The 19,529-nt window shown below is 68.2% G+C and overlaps 2 protein-coding genes across 5 annotated transcripts in view; one reads left to right on the top strand and one right to left on the bottom strand.

The window, feature by feature from the left end:
* Positions 1-1,013: 1,013 nt before the first annotated feature.
* On the top strand, positions 1,014-10,676 carry CCDC24 (coiled-coil domain containing 24). Of its 2 annotated transcripts, XM_075002176.1 has the most exons (9): positions 1,014-1,026; positions 1,887-2,055; positions 2,240-2,424; positions 3,516-3,635; positions 4,988-5,074; positions 5,978-6,032; positions 7,647-7,716; positions 7,983-8,100; positions 8,463-10,676. In XM_075002176.1, the coding sequence occupies exons 2-9, from the start codon at positions 1,900-1,902 to the stop codon at positions 8,821-8,823; spliced, it is 1,152 nt and encodes a 383-aa protein (XP_074858277.1). In that variant the 5' UTR covers positions 1,014-1,026; positions 1,887-1,899; the 3' UTR covers positions 8,824-10,676. The 2 variants fall into 2 exon arrangements, with proteins under 2 accessions (XP_074858277.1, XP_074858278.1); XM_075002177.1 differs by lacking the exon at positions 1,014-1,026 and having other exon boundaries at positions 1,798-1,998; positions 8,463-10,675.
* The window catches only part of SLC6A9 (solute carrier family 6 member 9), a 41,799-nt gene continuing 31,587 nt past the window's right edge, over positions 9,318-19,529 (bottom strand). The window contains exons 9-14 of one of the 3 annotated variants that reach the window (XM_075002174.1): positions 19,163-19,400; positions 18,657-18,791; positions 18,141-18,240; positions 17,608-17,708; positions 13,843-14,013; positions 13,096-13,407 (exon numbers count right to left, since the gene is read on the bottom strand). In XM_075002174.1, coding sequence (XP_074858275.1) covers positions 13,210-13,407; positions 13,843-14,013; positions 17,608-17,708; positions 18,141-18,240; positions 18,657-18,791; positions 19,163-19,400 — 943 coding nt within the window. In that variant the 3' untranslated portion in view covers positions 13,096-13,209. Of the gene's footprint in view, positions 13,408-13,842; positions 14,014-17,607; positions 17,709-18,140; positions 18,241-18,656; positions 18,792-19,162; positions 19,401-19,529 lie in introns of all 3 variants that reach the window. The other 2 variants (XM_075002173.1, XM_075002175.1) reach the window with 2 other exon arrangements.

The raw sequence follows: 19,529 nt of genomic DNA on the forward strand, positions 1-19,529 counted from the left end.
GGCTGTGGGGCAGGCTGGGCTCAGCCTGGGGCTGGCTCCCGCTGGTCAGGGCCTGAGCAACTTGCATGTCTAACAGGGCTTGTTCAGGGCCTGCCTCTGCCCCCAGGGACTGCGCCAGCTGGCCAAGCCCCCTGCCCCTCTTGCTGGTGGGGCAGGGGCAGCTTGTGGCCATGTGCTGAGGGAGGGGCGCGAGGAAGGAGTTTTGCCCTCCAGGGTTTAGGCTGTCCCCACAGGAGCGCCAGACCTGGCTCACTGCAGTGCTGGGGGAATCTGAGGTGCCCCCAGTATGCGGCAGGGGCCCTGTTCTGGGGAGAGGCTGGGAGCCCACCTGGAGGCTTTGTGGGAGATGGGGGTGCTGGACAGCTTCTTGCCACCCGCCACTGTGGGAGGGGGTGACCAGGGCACAGAGCTGGGGGATGGTGGTGAAGGGTCTGTGGTCTGGCAGGGGGGCTGGGATGGGGCCGATCTATCAGGGGGCCGGGGTCCCAGCCCTGCCCTAGACACAGGCAGTGAGAATGGGGGTACGAGGGGCCGGGACCAGTGCAGAACAGCAGCTGTTGGCACTGTCCGCCTGGGGGAGCGGGGCCTGCGCCTGCCCTGCTCCGCAGTAGGGGGTCGCCGCCTGGCCTGGGTGCCAGAGCCCACGGCCCAGGCCATGCCCTGATGCTGTGCCCAGGGAAACTGAGGCACCCGCCTGTGGCTACTGCAGCCAGGAAGACCCACGTGTCACCCGAGCCGGGGATCAAACCCCCTCCCCAGGGTCACCGCTCGGTCGCGTGGGGGGCAGGGGCCCAATGGGGCTGGGCCCGTGGGAGAGCAGGGGGCCACCGCTCGGGCGCCTGCACCACGTGCGCCGGGCCCGATCCGCGCCCGCGGGACCAGCGCCGCCACTTCCCCTTTAAGGGGCCGCGCTGCGGGAGGGGGCGGGGCGTCCCCATGGCGACGGGACGGTTACCCTGGTACGGGGGGGCGGGGCAAGGAGGGTCGGGCTGGAAGGGGCGGAGCGACCGGGCTCGGGGCTGTCGGGTGCGGTGGGGTCGGGCTGCGGTAGTCGGGCCGGGCAGGGCGGGGCAGTGGGGGGGCAGGCCCGGGTGGGGGTAGCCGGGCGGGGCAGGGCGGGGTGGGGTGGGGCAGTAGGGGGGCAGGCCGGGGTGGGGGTAGCCGGGCGGGGCAGTGGGGGGGCAGGCCCGGGTGGGGGTAGCCGGGCGGGAGTGGGGCAGTGGGGGGGCAGGCCCGGGTGGGGGTAGCCGGCCAGGGGTGGGGCAGTGGGGGGGCAGGCCCGGGTGGGGATAGCTGGGCAGGGCAGTGGGGGGACGGGCCCGGGTGGGGGTAGCCGGGCGGAGCAGTGGGGGGGGCAGGCCGGGGTGGGGGTAGCTGGGCAGTGGGGGGGCAGGCTGGGGTAGGGGCAGGCCCGGGTGGGGGTAGCTGGGCGGGGCAGTGGGGGGGCAGGCTGGGGTGGGGGTAGCTGGGCAGGGGTGGGGCAGTGGGGGGGCAGGCCCGGGTGGGGATAGCTGGGCAGGGCAGTGGGGGGACGGGCCCGGGTGGGGGTAGCCGGGCGGAGCAGTGGGGGGGGCAGGCCGGGGTGGGGGTAGCTGGGCAGTGGGGGGGCAGGCTGGGGTAGGGGCAGGCCCGGGTGGGGGTAGCTGGGCGGGGCAGTGGGGGGGCAGGCCCGGGTGGGGATAGCCAGGTGGGACAGTGGGGGGGCGGGCTGGGGTGGGGTAGCTGGGTGGGGCAGTGGGGGAGCGAGCAGGGTGGGAGTAGGCAGGCTGGGCAGTGGGGTGGAGCAGTGGGGGGTGGGCCGGGGCTGTGGGGCAGGCGTGGGGCGCAGCCTAGGCTCGGGCGTGGCTGCGCTGCCCCAGGCTGACCGCCCCTCTGCCCACTGGCAGTGGGCGCCGCCCCATGTTCCCAGCCCCCTGCGGCGATGGGCAGCCCCTGCCACAGCTGCCCTCCCTCTGGCGGTGGGTGGAGGAGCAGGTGGGGCCCAGCGAGGCGCCCGAGGTGAGGAGCGTGCTGGGGGTGGACGTGGTGGAGCGCAGCCTCGAGCTGCATGCGGAGGTGAGACCCCCGGCTGTGGGGTCAGGGTGCCTGGGTGGGCCTTGCGCAGTGCGGTCGCTCCCGCAGCAGGGTGCCGGGGACCGGGGCTTCCCCCAAGCAGAATCTTCCTTGGGCCACGGGGCCAGACCTGTGCAGGGCCGGGGGGCTGGGGTCCCAGGTAACCCTCTCCTGCCCTGCCCCCTAGGTGGCCACACTGGGGGAGCTGTGGCAGGAGGTGCGCTCGGCTAGTGCTCAGCTGAATCGGTGCCCCCCGCGGGGAGCTGGGGGCTGGGCTCTCCTGACGACGCCCCCCCATCTCAAGGAGCTGATGAGACGGGAGCTCCAGCTGCTGCTGCTCAGCCTCCAGCAGAAGGCGTCCGAGGAGGGCAGGTACCCAGGCCCAGCGCCCTCCGGGCCCTGCCCCCAGGGCCACCCCCCCGACCTCCTGCAGCACCCCATGAGCTGTGCCCAGCACGTGCCCGCCACAGCCTGGTGCCATGCGCAGGGGTGGGCCCGGTCCTGCCCCGCCTCAAGCTGGCTGCCCTGTCGGGAACCCCGGAGCCCTGCCTCTTCCTGTAGCCACCCTCGACCCTTTGTTCCTGAGCTGGGGCGCGCTCAGCTTTCCTGGGAAAGGCGCAAGTTCCAGGTTCCTTGGGCCGCTCCGGCTGAGCCCCTTGGCCTCCCTGCCCAGGTAACACCGCCACCGCAGGGGAAACAGAGCCATGCAGCTGCTTCCTGACAGTGCCGCAGAAACGTCCCCCTTTCCCACACTCCTGCAGTGCGTAAACCCTCAGCCCTTCCCCGTCACTGCCAGCTTCCCCGGGGCGCCCAGCTATGGTAGCTCTGTGTGGGGAGCTGCCGTCCCATGAAACCTTCATACTCCAGTGCTGGGGGGGCACCTGGCCATGGGCAGAGACCCGACGAACCTGCCTGAATTGCAGTGGGCAGCCGGCTCCCGCCGCCAGCTGGAATTCCTGGGGGCCTGGCAGTGCTGTGGGGCAGGGGCGCTGGGCCCAGCCTGTCTGCGTGGCCATGCTCAGGGCTGGCTGGGTCCTTCTCCCTGCCTGCCAGATGGGATCCAGAGCTTTTTTGTGCTCTGTGCCACCCCAGCAGCACTTCTGGAGGAGCCCGGCAGTAGCCAGCTGCGTGCCCTGGGCAGGCAGCCCCAGCCCAGCTGGAGGCTGCATGGGCCAGGCGTGAGGGGTTGCGTGGAGGGGTCCCACAGCTGAGGGAGAGGCTGGGTCCTTCCTGTTGCCAGTGGCTCCCTGCCCTGGCTCACTTTGTCCTCTTCCTTGGCTCTGCCAGTGCCCCTGCCCTGGGCGGTGAGTGTGGCTGTCCCAGCATACGCAGCTCTGGCCTGGGCGATGTCTGGCCCGTACGCCAGCTCTTCCTGCACATTGGGCGCCAGAGACCTGGTGGGCTCCCTAGCCACCCCCCAGCCCAGCCCAGCGGGCTCATGCCACATCTCTTCCTTGGCCCAGGGATGCAGCTGCGGCCATTGCCAAGTACAGCCCCCACGTGGTCAGCTTCGCCCTGGGGCCCAGTGCTGGAGGGGACCACGCGGGACAGGACAAATGCCCACCTGTGGCCACCAGCACCAGGTGGGTCTGTGCCAGGCGTGTGGAACACTGCTGCCGGTCAGCCATGGGGGGCTACCCAGCTGCCCCCCCACGTGGTACAGGGGCACTTCATCGTCCCTCCCTGGCAGCGGGGCTGGGCTCGTCCCCACTCCTCAACAGTGCCCTGAGAGCTGGGCGTGGTGGCCAGCCTGGGTGCGCTGGATCCTGGGCATCGTGACAGTGCCAGCCCTGAGCGACCTCCCTGCTGTCTGTGGAATGGCCACACCTCAGCTCCTGTGGGCACAGCCGCCGTCCCTTCTCCAAACAGCGGCGCATGGTCAGAGATGGGGGTGGACCGGCTGCCACGTGAGGAGGCATCTCAGCTGGGAGACCAGACGGCTGAGGGGGATACGAGAGAGGAATGACACTGAGGTGGAGGAAAGAAACCAGGCGACGTCAGTTAGTCCTTCCCATAGCCCAGGGCCTAGACATGAGGCAGTGCTTGCTGGGCGGCAGGTCTCCCCCAAGCCAAAGGAAGGGTTTCCTCATGCAGGGCACAACCTGTGGAGCTCCCTGCTGCAGGAGTTCATGAGGGCCAAGACTAGAACGGGTTGAAGAAAGCCCTACAGCAGGGGCCAGCAGCCCCCGGGACGGGGCCGAGTGGCACACGAGCCTATTTTCATCGGCCCGCGAGGCCGGAGCTCAGCGTGCAGCCGGGAGCCTGCTGGAAGCCAGGCTGCCTGTGGCTTGCTCATGGTACCGACCCCCCGAACGGTGATGCTCTGCCTCTGGATGTGGCTGTAAAGCAGCCGTTGTAAGCAGGACTGTGAGTGACTTTGCAGCGTCACCGGCACTCGGACGGACACAGAGCTCCTAGGGTCCAATGTTGGCCTCTGCCTGGGAACGGTTGGTGGCCCTGGCCCTGGGGGTCAGGTCTGGCACGAGTCTGGGTGGGACTGGGGTCCCTGGCCTCCGTCTGCCAGAGGCTGGAAGTGGTTGCTGGGAGGGCTCACTCGGTGCCTGCCTGGTCTGTTCGCGCCCACGCAGGGGGCGGGGCTGTGTGGACCTTTGGTCGGACCCGTCTGGCCGTCCTGGTGTCACCTCCATGGCTTGTGGCCCTGGGTGCTGCTAGCGGCTCTGCAGCCCCCGCTGCGGGCGCTCTGCTGACAGTGGGAGCGGCTGCATGACCCCTGCCCCTCGCTGCGCCAGGGCTGCCCTGCTCACTCCTCAGCAGCCTCTCTGTGGTGCCCGGCCCCACCCGGCTCTGTGAGAGGGGGGAACTCCCTGCTGCGCTCTAGGGTGCACCAGCCAGAGCCCCCAGCCCTGTCCCCCACTGCTCGGGGACGGGGCACTGGCCATGGCCCCCTGCAAACCCTGACTCTGCTCTGCCCTAGGCCAGGCACCAGCCTCATCCACCACCTGGAGCCCCTCAAGGGCCAGCTGAGTGTCTCCCGCATCCACCAGGCTCGGCCCCAAATCCGGTAGGTAAGCCAGGGCTGCAAGACGCCACCCGCCTGCAGGGAGCCTGGGGCCGGGGGGCTGGGCATAGGGGGTCAGCTGCAGCAGGGAAGGTGGGGGGCCTTGCTGAGGCTCAGAGCAGTGCCCGGCACATCTTTGGTTCCTGCCTGGCACTGCTGTGGGCTCCTTCTGGTTTCTGCCCCCAGAGGGCCAACAGGGCCTGTCCTGTACCAGGGAACTCGTCCTGGTACGCCACAGGGAAGGGCCCTCTGGCACTCCTGAGCGGGGATCATCACACTGACACCTGTGCACTTACCAGTGACAGGAGCCCAGGGCTGGGATAGCAGGAGGCTGGGGAGTGGCAGAGCTGGGGGCCCCAGGCTCAGATCATGGGGCTGTGAGTGGGCAGTGAGGGGCGCAGCAGAGCTGGGGGCCCCAGGCTCAGATCATGGGGCTGTGGGTGGGCAGTGAGGGGCGCGGCAGAGGTGGAGCAATGTCTGGCTCCCTGCTGGGTGACGGGGCCCTTGCACTGGTGCCTGGGGTTGGCCCTTCCCCGGGTGAGGCATGCGGAGGACGGTCAGCCCCTGAGGGGCCGTGCTGCTGCCCCCACGCCAAGCTGGAGCTGCCCCTGCCCTGTGTGCAGAGCCTGGGCCTGCAGCTCAGCGCCAGCCAGGCTGGATTGTGGGGAACCAGCAGCTGGGTGGCCAGCAGCTTTAGGCAGCTTGCATGCGGGCGGGTAGGGCCTCCTCTGCCCACCCCCAGGTCCAGGGCTGCGACCCCTGGGAAGCAGGTTCTCCCTGGCAGCTGGTGAGAAGGGAGCAGGGGGCACGTGCCTGAGTGCCGGGTGTTGCCCAGGGCATGGCAGGGAGACGGGTACGACAGACGCTGAGCCTGGCACTCACCTGACTGCTTGTCTGTGGTGCCAGGGCCCTGCTGGAGGAGGAGTGCCGTGCCCTGGAGAGACATGTCTGCCACCTCCAGGTAGGACCCCCAGCCGGGTGTGCAGGGGCAGGCCACTGGTGGGAGCAGTGCCAGTGTTGTGGGGTGAGCCGGACCCTTGGAGCCCCAGGCCTGCCCCTGCGGGGGTATGGGGATGGGTGGCCTCTTCCAAAGGGCCAGGAGCTGGGCCCCAGGCCAAGCCTCAGCCCTGCCTTGCAGCTGTGGCTGGGTGGGCAGAGCAGGGGCTGGTGCTCACAGCTCTGGGCTTCCAGCCAGGCGCAGCTCCCAGCACCCTGGGCAGCGCCAAGCTCCTCCAGCCAGGGGCTGTGCTGCCTCCTGGGGGCCCAGCATGTCCTGACGGAGCTCGACTGGTACCTTCCTGGCCTGGGTGGAGCCATGTGGTGCTGGGGGAGCTGGGCAGAGATGTGAGGTGCAGGGGTGTCCCTGAGGCCTTTGGCAGCTTTGTGCCCACTACTGCAGGCCTGGAGCTGGCATGCCCAGCCCTGCCAGCCCAGCAGGGCACAGTTGTGGCACCCGGCACTGCAGGAGAGCTGCAGGGGGCAGGGCTGGTGATCCCTGGTGCCTAGAGCAGCGCTGGGGGTGTCCCAGTCCCAGTCCCAGGCAGCCCTTCCAGAGCAGTCCCTGCAGGAAGGTGTGGGGGTGGCATGGGCTAGTGGGCAGAGCTGTGGGGCGTGGGGCTGTTGCAGGGAGCCAGGACTCCTGGGTTCTGTGGCTCTGCTGGGGAGCGGGCAGGCTGGCCACCATGGTTGCAGCGCAGCTGGGCTGGGTTTCCAGCCTAGCGTGTGCCTGGCCTGGGCCTTTTCTAGGCAGTGCCAGTGCCAGTGCCAGCCCAGGTGGCAGAGCTCCAGCACCCAGCAGACTCCCAAGGGCCCGGCCTGGCGCCCACAGCCCAACACTAATGAACACGTCCTGGTGGTTGGGGCAGGCTGGGCTGTCACTGCCCTCAACCGAGGGCCGTACCCAATGCCCACAGCCGGATGCTAACAAACACGTCCTGGTGCTCGGGGCAGGCTGGGCTCTCACTGCCCTCAACCGAGGGCCGTACCCAATGCCCACAGCCAGATGCTAACGAACACATCCAGGTGCTCGGGGCAGGCCAGGCTCTCACTGCCCTCAACCGAGGGCCGTACCCAATGCCCACAGCCGGATGCTAACAAACACGTCCTGGTGCTCGGGGCAGGCCGGGCTCTCACTGCCCTCAACCGAGGGCCGTACCCAATGCCCACAGCCGGATGCTAACAAACACGTCCTGGTGCTCGGGGCAGGCTGGGCTCTCACTGCCCTCAACCGAGGGCCGTACCCAATGCCCACAGCCAGATGCTAACGAACACATCCAGGTGCTCGGGGCAGGCCAGGCTCTCACTGCCCTCAACCGAGGGCCGTACCCAATGCCCACAGCCGGATGCTAACAAACACGTCCTGGTGCTCGGGGCAGGCTGGGCTCTCACTGCCCTCAACCGAGGGCCGTACCCAATGCCCACAGCCGGATGCTAACGAACACATCCAGGTGCTCGGGGCAGGCCGGGCTATCACTGCCCTCAACCGAGGGCCGTACCCAATGCCCACAGCCGGATGCTAACGAACACGTCCCAGCACTCGGGGCAGGCCGGGGTCTCACTCTCTGCCCTCTCTCAGCACTGCCTGGAGGAGGACCACCGAGCTGCTGAGGGGCCCATACAGCCAGCGCAGGAGCCAACGATGGCTGGTAAGGGTCCCGCCCACTGGGGCTGGTCTTGGAGGAGCGCGCAGCTAGCCTGCCAGCCTGCCAGCGCCCTGGGCGGCCTGCAGGGCTGTGTCCCCAGCACCAAGATGCAGCTGGCTCTGGAGAGGAGCGTGCGTGCCCAGTGGTGTGACAGCCAGGCGCTAGCTGAGCTGGTGGCATGCAGGGAGGCCAGCTGGGCCCCTCCTTGCTCAGCATGCCTGAGCCCTGCTCTGCACGCCCCTCACCACCAGTGCTTCCCCTGTGTGCAGAGCTGCAGGAGCAGAGACGGGCCATGGAGCAGGATCTGCAGTGGGGTTGGGCAGAGCCCAGGCTGGACCTTTCCCAGGAGAACCAGTGCCCTGGGCCTGCTGCCCCCCAGCAGTGCAGGTTAGCCCCTTCCGAAGCCCCGAGTCCCAGGACATGCAAACACCTCCACCCAGGGTCAAGGGGCACTGCAGGGCTGCTGGGATCTGGGGAGTGGCTGGGGCCTGGGGGCAGTGCGGGGAGGGCGCTGGGGCCCAGGAGTGGTGGGGGGTGCAGCTGGGACCCGGGGGGGCAGTGGTGAGAGTGAGGGACATGGGCAGGGCGGGTGCTGGGAGCCCATTACTCTGTTGTCCGATCAGGCTGGGGCGGGGGCAGGGATGGGCGCCTTGGGGCGGGTCCCGGCTGGCCCCACTGCCGGGTTTAGCTGGACTGGCAGGTGCTGCATCCTGGCGCACTCCGACTCTGTTTTCTCCCTGGCTCTGCAGCTGCCCTGGGAGCCTGGGGGCCCCTGCTCCAGCCCGTGCACCCCACCGCCTGGCACCAGCCACTTCATCTCTGTTGGGCACCAGAGAACCAGCCCCGGGCACCATGCTGGGTCCAGCGCCCCCCATGGGCAGCCTGGCTGGGGCACTTGCCGGCTGGGTCCATGGACAAGGACAGACAGACGGCGATGCGGAGTGCCAGGACCTGGGCGTGCCACCACCCCGGAGAGCTGGGCTCCCTCCTGCCAGCCTGGTGCCCACAGCACCAGGGCAGGGCCTGGCATTCCTCCCCTCGCCTCCCCTACAGCCACGCCCCTGCTCCTGCCTCCGCCTGCGGCTGTTGGGCTGCCAGGCACCTGGCTAGCAGGGCCTGGCCTGGGGAGGGGAGGGGAGGGGAGGGGGGCCCAGTGCAGCCTGGCATGCAGAGGGGTCCCTTCCAGCTCCAGCACTTCTTCCTGCCCCCCAGCTCAGCTGGCTTGGCTATACCCTGCCCTGCAGGCACCCCCCGCCTGCCCCTCTCGGGGGGCTGGCCTGGGCTGCAACGCCCCCTCCTGGCTGCCCTGGCCTGGTGCACTGGGGCTGGCGGTGGGTGTGCAGGTCCCAAGTGGGGAAGCTTGGTGCTGCTGGCAGCCCCCAGTCCTGCAGTGTGCGCCAGCTGCGGCTCTTCCTGCCCCAGGCTGGCACTGCCCTCTGCCCAGGGCAGCGAGTGGCTCTGGGAGTGGTGCCTGAGAGCAGAGCCCAGCCCAGCCCAGCCCTCTCCCGGCTGCGTCGCCTGGCCTGGCCTGGCCTGGCTGGGGGCAGGTGTGCTGTGGGCGCCGGGTACCAGTGTCACCCCCAAAGAACGGCTCTGCGCAGGGCCACAGGAATAGAAATGTCATTAAACGCTATGGGACTGTACACGCTACACAGGGCGTTGCTGGTGGGCAGCGCCCAGGCCCAGCTCCGTACTGGTAACACGGGGCAGGGGCACGGCCGGGGCTGGCACAGGGTCCATGCAGGAAGTCGTGTGGCTCCACGTGGCTTGGGCAGGGCCGTGAGGACCAGGAGCGGCGCCGACGGGCCCCCAGCCGGGTGCAGGTGGCAGAGCTGGGCGGGTTTCACTGCCTGTGCTTCCTGCCGCCCGCCCACCTCCTTTCACCCCTGTCCTGAGCAGCCCCAGGGCGCCATGTCCCCCTGCTCCAGGTGGGCACTGAGCTCCCAGCTGGGGCTGGCGTGTGCCTGACTCCCCTTGGGCCTGGCCTGAAACTGGGAGGAGGGGGGGCAGGGCCCTGCTGCTCCCTGGCCCTGACACACCCAGAGCTGGTGTGTCACACAGGCTGGGAGCCCAGTGCCCACCTGAGCCTGCCTAGCCCAATGCTGGGGAACAAGGGTGCTCATCCGCCTGCCCGCCCCCCCGCCGAGGCAGAGGATGAGCCCCTGGTTCTGCCCTTCTGACCCCAGGGAGCTCACGCTCCTCTCCAGAGCAGCAAGCTGGGGCAGTGCCCTCCCCAGTCAGCTGCCCCCCCACCCCTGTGGGGCCCAGGCTGGCCTAGCCAAGCCCTTCCCAGTAAGGTTGGAACTTCCCTGGCCTTCCCAGGCCATAAAGCACGTCCCCTCCCTCAGGGCAGGGGCAGAGCCTGCAGGGTGCCCCACATGCAGGGAGCAGCTGAGGCTCTGGGTGCTGTTTGCTTGGTGATGGGCACAGCCCCACACTAGTGCCAGTGCCAGGCCCAGGCCCAGGCCCAGGCCCAGGCCCACATGCGCTGCACACAGTGGGTCAGGGCCAGCTCTGGTCCTGCAGCCCTGGGCACTGTGCGGGGGACGGGCGAGAAGGGGGCTGCGGCTGCAGGGGGGGGCAGGGTGCTGTGGGAGCAGTGCTTGTGCACAAGTGCTGTGGAAGCAGGAGTGTAAGTGCAGTGTATGTGTCTGTGCACGTGTGCTGTGTGCGCACCCTGGGAGCCGTGCGTGCCTGTGCACAAGGGCTGTGGCAGCAGTGCCGATCGGTGTGTGCGCTGTGGGAGCAGTGCGAGTGCCATGGCAGGAGTGTGTGTGTGTGCACGCGTGCTGTGGGAGCAGTGCATGTGCGAGTGCTGTGGCAGGAGAGTGTGTGTGTGTGCACGCGCGCGCGCTGTGGGAGCAGTGCGTGTGCAAGTGCCATGGCAGGAGTGTGTGTGTGTGTGTGTGTGCATGCGCACGTGTGCTGTGGGAGCAGTGCGAGTGCTGTGGCAGGAGTGTGCGTATACAAGTGCTGTGGCAGGAGTGTGTGTGTGTGCGCGCTGTGGGAGCAGTGCGTCTACAAGTGCTGTGGCAGGAGTGTGTGTGTGTGTGTGTGTGCATGCGCACGTGTGCTGTGGGAGCAGTGCGAGTGCTGTGGCAGGAGTGTGCGTATACAAGTGCTGTGGCAGGAGTGTGTGTGTGTGTGTGTGTGCGCACTGTGGGAGCAGTGCGTCTACAAGTGCTGTGGCAGGAGTGTGTGTGTGTGTGTGTGCACGCGTGTGCTGTGTGAGTGCTGTGGCAGGAGTGTGCGTGTACAAGTGCTGTGGCAGGAGTGAGTGTGTGTGTGTGTGCGTGCGTGCACACGCTGTGGGAGCAGTGCGTGTGCGAGTGCTGTGGCAGGAGCGTGTGTGTGTGCGAGTGCTGTGGCAGGAGTGTGTGTGTGTGTGTGTGTGTGTGTGCATGCGCACTGTGGGAGCAGTGCGTGTACGACTGCCATGGCAGGAGTGTGTGCGCGCTGTGGGAGCAGTGCATGTATGACTGCCGTGGCAGGAGTGTGTGTACGCTGTGGGAGCAGTTTGTGTACGACTGCTGTGGCAGGAGTGTGTGAGTGCTGTGGCAGGAGTGTGTGTGTGCGCGCGTGCGCGCACTGTGGGAGCAGTGCGTGTGTGAGTGCCGTGGCATGAGTGTGCATGTGTGAGTGCCGTGGCAGGAGTGTGTGTGTGCGTGCGTGCGTGCACTGTGGGAGCAGTGCGTGTGTGAGTGCTGTGGCATGAGTGTGCGTGTGTGAGTGCTGTGGCAGGAGTGTGTGTATGCGCGCGTGCGCGCACTGTGGGAGCAGTGCATGTGCGAGTGCCATGGCAGGAGTGTGCGTCTGCGAGTGCTGTGGCAGGAGTGTGTGCGGTGGGAGCAGTGCATGTGTGAATGCTGTGGCAGGAGTGTGCGCGGTGGGAGCAGTGCATGTGTGAATGCTGTGGCAGGAGTGTGCGAGTGCTGTGGCAGGAGTGTGTGTGTGTGTGTGTGCGTGCGCTGTGGGAGCAGTGCATGTGTGAGTGCCGTGGCAGGAGTGTGTATGTGCACTGTGGGAGCAGTGTGTCTATGAGTGCCGTGGCAGGAGTGTGTGTGTGTGTGTGCGGTGGGAGCAGTGCGTGTGTGAATGCTGTGGCAGGAGTGTGCGAGTGCCGTGGCAGGAGTGTGTGTGTGTGTGTGCGCGCGCGCTGTGGGAGCAGTGCATGTGTGAGTGCCGGGGCAGGAGTGTGTATGTGCACTGTGGGAGCAGTGTGTGTACGAGTGCCGGGGCAGGAGTGTGTATGTGTGTGTGCGCTTTGGGAGCAGTGTGTCTACGAATGCCGTGGCAGGAGTGTGTGTGTGCGGTGGGAGCAGTGCGTGTGCGAGTGCCGTGGCAGGAGTGTGTGTGTGTGTGTGTGCGCGCTGTGGGAGCAGTGCATGTGTGAGTGCCGTGGCAGGAGTGTGTATGTGCACTGTGGGAGCAGTGTGTGTACCAGTGCCGTGGCAGGAGTGTGTGTGTGTGTCCTGTGGGAGCAGTGCGCCTGTGCCCTGGGAGTGGTGAGTGTGCATAAGTGCCGTGGCAGCAGTGCACGCAGGTGTGTGCTGTGTGGACACTGGGAGCAGTGGGTGAGCACAAGGGCTGGTGACAGCAGTGGGGCTGCGCGTGTGTGTGGTGTGCCCTGCCACCGGGGCCTCTGTGTGCCCTAAGTGCAGGGCTCCAGGCAGCCCCTCGCCACTACTAACCCCCAGGCCAGGGATCACTCCCCCCACCCCACAGTCTCCATGTGGTGCCCCACTGTGTCCCACTTCTCTGTGGGGCTGGGAGGCCCTAGGCAACCCCCCCACACCCATCTACAGTGAACCCCCCACTCACCCACAGTTTGGTTGTGCGTGCAGCCCGTGTGCACCATGGGAGCACTGCATGGGCACCAGGGCTGTGGAAGCTAAGCGCGTGTGCATGCGCCATGGGCGTAGTGCGTGTACATGAGGGTTATGGCAGTAGTGCATGTGCACGCGTGCTGTAAGCAGTGTGTGTGTGTGTGTGTGTGTGCGCGCACGCGCACAAGGGCCGTGGCGGCCGTGCACATGCGTGTGCCATGGGAGCAGTGTGTGCGCGCGCGCACAAGGGCCGTGGCGGCCGTGCACGTGCGTGTGCTGTGGGAACAGAGTGTGTGCACAAGGGCCGTGGTGACCGTGCACGTGCGCCGGCAGTGGCAAAGGGGCCCTGCAGCCCCCGCGCTCAGCGGGGTGCCGGTGCCGCACGAGGGCTGAGGCCGCGCCTGGGCCCTGCCCCATTGCCCCTCGCGCACAGCCGCTCCCCTGCTGTGGCCCTGCCCGCAAAGGGCCGGGCTCGCCCGAGCCAGCCACTGCCCCCGCCCGCCGGCCCCGGGCTCTGCCCTCCAGCCCCCGCCTGCTGCGGCCCCACTGACGCGGGGCTCGAGTCCTCCTGGCGGCCCCTGGCCGGGGCCCAGCTTGGCACCTCCCGCAGCGCTGCGACACCGGGGGTCAGACACGTGGGGGGCGCAGGGGGCGCGGGGCGGGCGCCGGGTCACAGTCTGGAGTCCTGGCTGTGGGCTGAGCCGTTGGTGCCCGGCAGGGGCCGGGCGGGGGCCTCGCTCCGCGGCTTCTCGGGGTTCAGCGGCTGCACCTCCAGGCGGGCGGCGGGGGTGGGGCTGTAGCGCCCGACCCGGTGCTCGGCCAGGGCCGGGCCCCAGTCCTGGCTGGGCTTGGTGGCATTTCTCAAACGCTGCAGGGGGAGAAGGGCGTTAGCTCCGCCCAGCCCGGCCACGGCCTTGAGCCCCCCGCCCTGGGGCTGCCCCAAGACCCCAAACGGGGACCCGGCCTCCTCCCAGTCAACGCACCAGACCCCGCCTCCCCAGCCAGAACCCAGGAGTCCTGGCGCCCAGCCCACCCTCCCCGCCCCCGCTCTAACTACCAGCCCCCACTGCCCTCCCAGCGCCGGGGAGAGCCCAGGAGTCCTGGCTCCCGGTCCCCTGCTGTAACCACCAGCCCCCACTACCCACCAGAGCCGGGGAGGACCCCGGAGTCCTGGCGCCCAGCCCTACCCACCAGAACCCGCTCCCCAGAACCCCGGCGTCCGGGGCAGCAGATACTGGAGGGGAGCCATTGGCCACCCCACAGCAGCAGGGCCGGGATTTCTGGCCGTGGGGCCAAGCCCCACCTGGAGCAGCGTGGCCCCCGGGGCGCGGCAGAGGCGGTAGGCGGCGTAGAGCGGGATGCAGAGGACGGAAGAGAGCGCCATGAGGAACCCGATGCCGACGGCCCAGGGCGGGTAGACGTAGGCGTTGTAGGCGATGGGTCGGTACTGGATCACCGTGAAGACCAGGATAAACTGGGGGCACAGAAGGGGCATTGTGTGGGGCTCACCTGTGGCCCCCCGGGCCCGTGCTGAGCTGGGGAGCAGACCAAGTCCTGCGTCTCATGGGGCCCGCACCTGACAGCCCCACACCCTGACAGCCCTTGCCCCATAGCCTGCCAGCCCCACACCTTGCCAGCCCGTCCCCTATCCTGCCATCCTCTGCCCCCCCGCCCCACACCCTGCCAGCCCCTGCCCCCCCAGCCCCACTTCCTGCCGGCCCGTGCCCCCCCACCCTGTACCCCACCAGCCCCTGCAGCACAGGGCTGCCCAGCCAGGCCCGTCCCAAGCCCCGCATAAGGGCGGCGCGAGTGGGGGCTGTGGCCTGGGGGGGGGCCGGCACCCGTGGCTGTCTTACCCCGCACACACGGGTTTCTCACCTGCCCCTAAGTCCTGCTGTGCTGTCGGCCCCACAGCCGCCCAGGGCCCCCGCCAGTGTGGACCGGCCGGCAAGCAGGTGCCTTCTCCTGGGACAGCACTGCGAGCTCGGGGCCTAGCACCCACCAGCCTGGCCCCGCACCCACGCGCATGTGCAGTCCAGCACCGAGCTCACCTGCGTGTGCAACGTGGCACTAGGCACACCCATGTGTACAGCGTGCCAGTGAGCTCACCTGCGTGTGCCGCCTGGCACCAGGCACACCCATGTGTACAGCCTGATAGTGAGCTCACCTGCGTGTGCCGCCTGGCACCAAACACACCCATGTGTACAGCGTGACAGTGAGCTCACCTGCGTGTGCCGCCTGGCACCAAGCACACCCATGTGTACAGCGTGACAGTGAGCTCACCTGCGTGTGCCGCCTGGCACCAAGCACAGCCAAGTCTACAGCGTGACAGTGAGCTCACCTGCGTGTGCCGCCTGGCACTAGGCACACCCAAGTGTACAGCATGGCAGTGAGCTCACCTGCGTGTGCCGCCTGGCACCAAGCACAACCAAGTGTACAGCGTGACAGTGAGCTCACCTGCATGTGCCGCCTGGCACCAGGCACACCCATGTGTACAGCATGGCAGTGAGATCACCCGCGTGTGCAGCCTGGCACTGGCACGCAGCTCACCCGTGTACGCCGCTGTCACGTGACGGGCCCGTGCCACCCGTGTGCACGGCAGCTCCGAGCCTTGTGCTGGGGCCCGCGAGGTGTCTCCTGAGCGCCGGCGAGGCCCTGCCCCGTGGCCGGTTCCCGTCGCGGCTGCATGAGCCGTCCCAGCCGTTGTCTCTGGCGCGGCGCTGGTGTTTGGGCGCTGAGTCACACGTGGGGGGGCATCTCCTCCCCGGGCCGGGCCATGGGCTGCACACGGGACCAGATCCCCGCTGCTTGGGGCCAGAGCAGCCCGGCTGGGGGGAGCCCCAGCCCCGCAGCGCCACCGGGCCGGCGAAAGGGCTTTTCCCCGGGACTCTGCGCCGAGCCCTTTGCCGGGCGCAGCGGAAGGCAGGTGAGACCGGTCCCGAGCCGCTCACCCGCCTTTGGGGGGCCGCCGGGCCGTCTGCGCCTTTGCAGGTGCGCGGGGGGGGGCGCTGCTTGGCTTAGCCCTACCGACTGAGACCCAGCCAGACCACGCCCCCTTGTGCCCCCCGGCAGACCACGCCCCCTTGTGCCCTGTGCCCCCGGCAGACCACGCCTTCCGCCCCCCCCAGCCAGACCATGCCCCCCCCGCTCCCTGCGCCCCCCCCTGCCAGACCACACACCCCGTTGCCCTGAGCCCCCCCCCCCCCCGACAGACCACGCCCCCTGCTGCCCTGCCCCCACTCCATGGGTTGGCACCCTGTCCTCCCCTGCCTGACCCAGGGTTGGCACCCCTGCCCTGCCCCCACCCCATGGGCCAGATGAGACATGACACCTGGCAGGTCAGCAGCCGCCCTGGGAACGCTGTGCTGCTGAGTGATGGACGGCGCAGCTCAGCTCGCAGGGCCCTGACCCCTGGTGCGCAGCCGGCCAGACGCCACCGGAGCAATGGGCGTGTGCTCAGGTGCCCAGCCGGCTGTGCCACGGGCCATGTCAATGACTGGGCCGGGCTGGCACAACCAGCCACCAAGGACAGTTTGCCACAGCAGCTCCCCTGGGTCAGGTGATCCTGACCCTCCAGGCCTGCGGGAAGAAGAAAGGGCTTTTTCCCACACTAGGCCCCACTGTAAGGCTGCTCTGGCAGGGACCCCTGGAGCGAGGGTTCCCGAGGGCTCAGCGTCAGTGCCCCTGGTGCCATGAATTGCACTGCTGCAGCCTGGGCTCAGCCCCTGGGCCTTTTTCAAAGCCCTTCACGAAATCAGCACAGAGCACGGCTGGCTGCATCAGCAGCTGGGACCCAGCTGCTCGCATCTCACCCAGGCAAAACGCGACGGATGGTCACCCCAGGGCAGAGCTGGGCGGTGGCTGCCTGGGGAAGGGGGCAGGGTTCGCTGGCTGCAGGGGGCAGCTGCGGCTCTCAGCTGCCCCACGACTTGGGTGCTGGGACTGGGCCTGCCAGCCACCAGTGAAGCTCCTGACTCCTCCCAACCATGGGGAGCCAGGAACCAGTGGCAACTATGCCAGCCTGACTCCTGGCTCCCCCAGCCTGGGGGCAGCCACGCCGGTCCAGCTCTCAGCTCCCCCAGCCTGGGGACGCCAGTGCCAGCTGCACCCGTCCAGGGCTCAGCTCCCCCAACCAGGGGACGCCAGTGCCAGCCACACCCATCCAGGGCTCAGCTCCCCCAGCCCAGGGGCAGCCACGCCGGTCCAGCTCTCAGCTCCCCCAGCCCGGGCATGCCAGTGCCAGCCGCGCAGGTCCAGGTCTCAGCTCCCCCAGCCTGGGGATGCCAGTACCAGCCGCGCCAGGTCCAGGTCTCAGCTCCCCCAGCCCAGGGGCAGCCGCGCCAGTCCAGGTCTCAGCTCCCCCACCCCAGGGGCAGCCGCACCAGTCCAGCTCTCAGCTCCCCCAGCCAGGGGACGCCGGTGCCAGCCGCTCTGCTGTGCCGGTCTGGCTCCAGGCTCCCCCACCTGTGGAGCAGCCAGAACTGGGAAGCAGCCGCTGGGGGAAGACGTGGAATATGGAGCCATGAGGCCATTTGACAAAATAAAGGGGGATGCCAGGCTGGTGCCCAAAATACAGGGCTGTCCTGCTCAAGGTGGGCTGGCCAGGCACCGAGCTGGGAACACGCTTTCTGTCTCTGCTGTGTCGTCCTTTATTAATAACCCTGTGGAGTTTCACTTCGGAAGGACCAGCTCCATGTGCTGCGTTGGATCACAGCCAAGTACATCCTGACCTGGGCGAGGGGCCGCCCGAATCCGCCTGGATCTGGGGAAATCGGCTTTCACAGCCTCTCACCTGAGTGGGACGGGGGCTGGCAGCAGCTGGGATGTCTGTGGGTTTGTGTGTGTGGGGCTTCTGGCTGGCTGGATTTGTCTTAGTGAGGAGGAAATCCCAGCCTGGGCTGTGAGTGGCCCCGATTGAAGCAAATATTCCCAGCGGTGATTTCACTAGGTGTGCCTAAACCCCAGCCTACTAAACCCACGGGCTGCCCCCCTGCCCTGCCCCCACCCATGGGCTGGCATCCCCTGCCCCCCCACTCCCCAGACTGGCACCCCAGGGAGGTGCACTTACAAAGATGATGGCTGGCGAGAAGAACCTCCAGCAGATCTGGAAGAAGATGGGGGGCGGGAAGCCCAGCATCATCTCAATGTCCTTGAAGTAGTTCTGGTGCCCTGGTGGGAGCGGCAGGGACTCACTCGGGTGCCCACACTGGGGCATGGGGAGGGCGATGCCCTGACCACACAGTCTCCCCTGGGAGCCCTGTGTATGGGCCTGGCAGGGCAGAGCCCTGGCTGGGGTCTCCAGGCCTGGCACCACTGAGCCTGGCACTCCTGCACCCACGGAGAGGCCGGGACCAGCCAGAAAAGGAACCCGGGCGTCCTGGGCTCCCAGCCCCACAGCCCTCGCCAGGGATGGAACCAGGAGTCCTGCCTCCCTCATCCCCACCATTAGCCCACCCAGGGCTGCTTGTGACCCAGCCAATCAGAATGCAGCCTGTTCCTGATGCGCTGGTGGCTGCAGGGCCTGGGTTCCCACTGGCTGCGGCCAGGCCAGCTGCCCCCCTGTGAGGTGATGCTGGGGCCTGGCACCGGGCAGGGACCTACCGTAGATGTACATGATGGAGATGCACATGATGCAGGAGATGATGACCAGGGAGAAGCTGGCGGCGTAATTGTCCATCAGCAGGAGCCAGTATATGCCGGCCTGGGGAGAGTGGGGAACAGTCTGGGGATGGCCAACCCCACCGGGCACAGGCACCGGGCACAGCTAACCCCACTTAGCACAGGCACCAGGCACAGCCAATCCCATCTGTCATAGGCACCCCAGACACAGCCAACCCCTCCGGGCACAGGCACCGGGCGCAGCCAACCCCACCAGGCGCGGGCACAGCCAACCCCACCAGGCGCAGGCACCCCAGGCACAGCCAACCCCACCTGGCACAAGCACTGGGCACAGCCAACCCCATTGGGCAGAGGTGTTGCCAGGGCTGTAGCACTCCCATGTCGGGGCCCACAGGTGGAACACAGCAGGCGTGAGGGGGTGCAGAGCCAGGTCCCCGGGGCAGGCCGAAAGCCAGGGGGGCAGGCTCAGTGCCCCCAGTCTGCGAGCAGCCACCCTACCTGTGTGGTGAGTGGGATGCCCAGCAGGAATCCTGCCACGGCCACGCCCAGCGTCACAAACGTCTTCTTCCGCATGACCCACTCGCTGCCCACCTCGTCCACGATGGCCGTGACCAGGGTCTCCAGCAGGCAGAACTGGGAGGGAGCTGGGGTCAGCCAGGCCTGGCCTGGGAGAGGGTCCCTGACTCTGCCCACTCCCCCAGCCCGCCTGTTCCTTGCTCCAATGCCCAGCCTGTAACGAGTGCCTGCTGCTCCTCAGCCCAACCCCATCACCTCCAGCCTGTGGCAGCGGCTCTGGGAAGGGTCTGAACTTGCTGGGGGTCACAGCCCCCTGCTCAGCACACACTCATGTTCAGCTCAGCCACCAAGCGCAGACGGGGTAGGGACTGCAGTGGCACCACCATCGGGGGCATTCCTCAAGCCTGTGTCCCAGGAGCCGCCCCCCACCGCTTAATGCCTCCCATTCCTGGGGCCCTGCCCGGCACCACCTCCCCTGGGGCTGGTACCTGAGTGCCCAGCCCCAGCAGGATGAGCATGAAGAAGAAGAGGATGGACCAGAGGGGCGAGACGGGCAGCAGTGTCAGGGCCTCGGGGTAGGCCACGAAGGCCAGGCCGGGCCCGTGGTCGGCCACCTGGGAGATGTCCATGCCCAGGTGCTGGGCCATGAAGCCCAGGATGGAGAAGATGACGAAGCCGGCGTAGACACTGGTGGCGCAGTTGGTGATACTGATGATGATGCTGTCCCTGGAGGGCAGGAAGGTCAGGGGGTGGGGTCGGAGCTGTGCGCTGGGGCAGTAACCTGCCCAGGGCATTGGGAGACAGGGGCGTGGCCCAGTGGAGGAGTGAGAATCCGGGGCGTGGCCAGGAGGGGGC

This window comes from Carettochelys insculpta, chromosome 9 (assembly GCF_033958435.1).
Source record: "Carettochelys insculpta isolate YL-2023 chromosome 9, ASM3395843v1, whole genome shotgun sequence".
Lineage (NCBI taxonomy): Eukaryota > Metazoa > Chordata > Testudines > Carettochelyidae > Carettochelys > Carettochelys insculpta.

Coding starts and splice junctions, on each gene's coding strand:
- CCDC24 (XM_075002176.1), top strand. CDS start 1,900: ATGTTCCCAGCCCCCTGCGGCGATGGGCAGCCCCTGCCACAGCTGCCC. Junction 5,075..5,977: donor CAGGCTCGGCCCCAAATCCG/GTAGGTAAGCCA, acceptor CTGTGGTGCCAG/GGCCCTGCTGGAGGAGGAGT. Junction 6,033..7,646: donor GACATGTCTGCCACCTCCAG/GTAGGACCCCCA, acceptor GCCCTCTCTCAG/CACTGCCTGGAGGAGGACCA.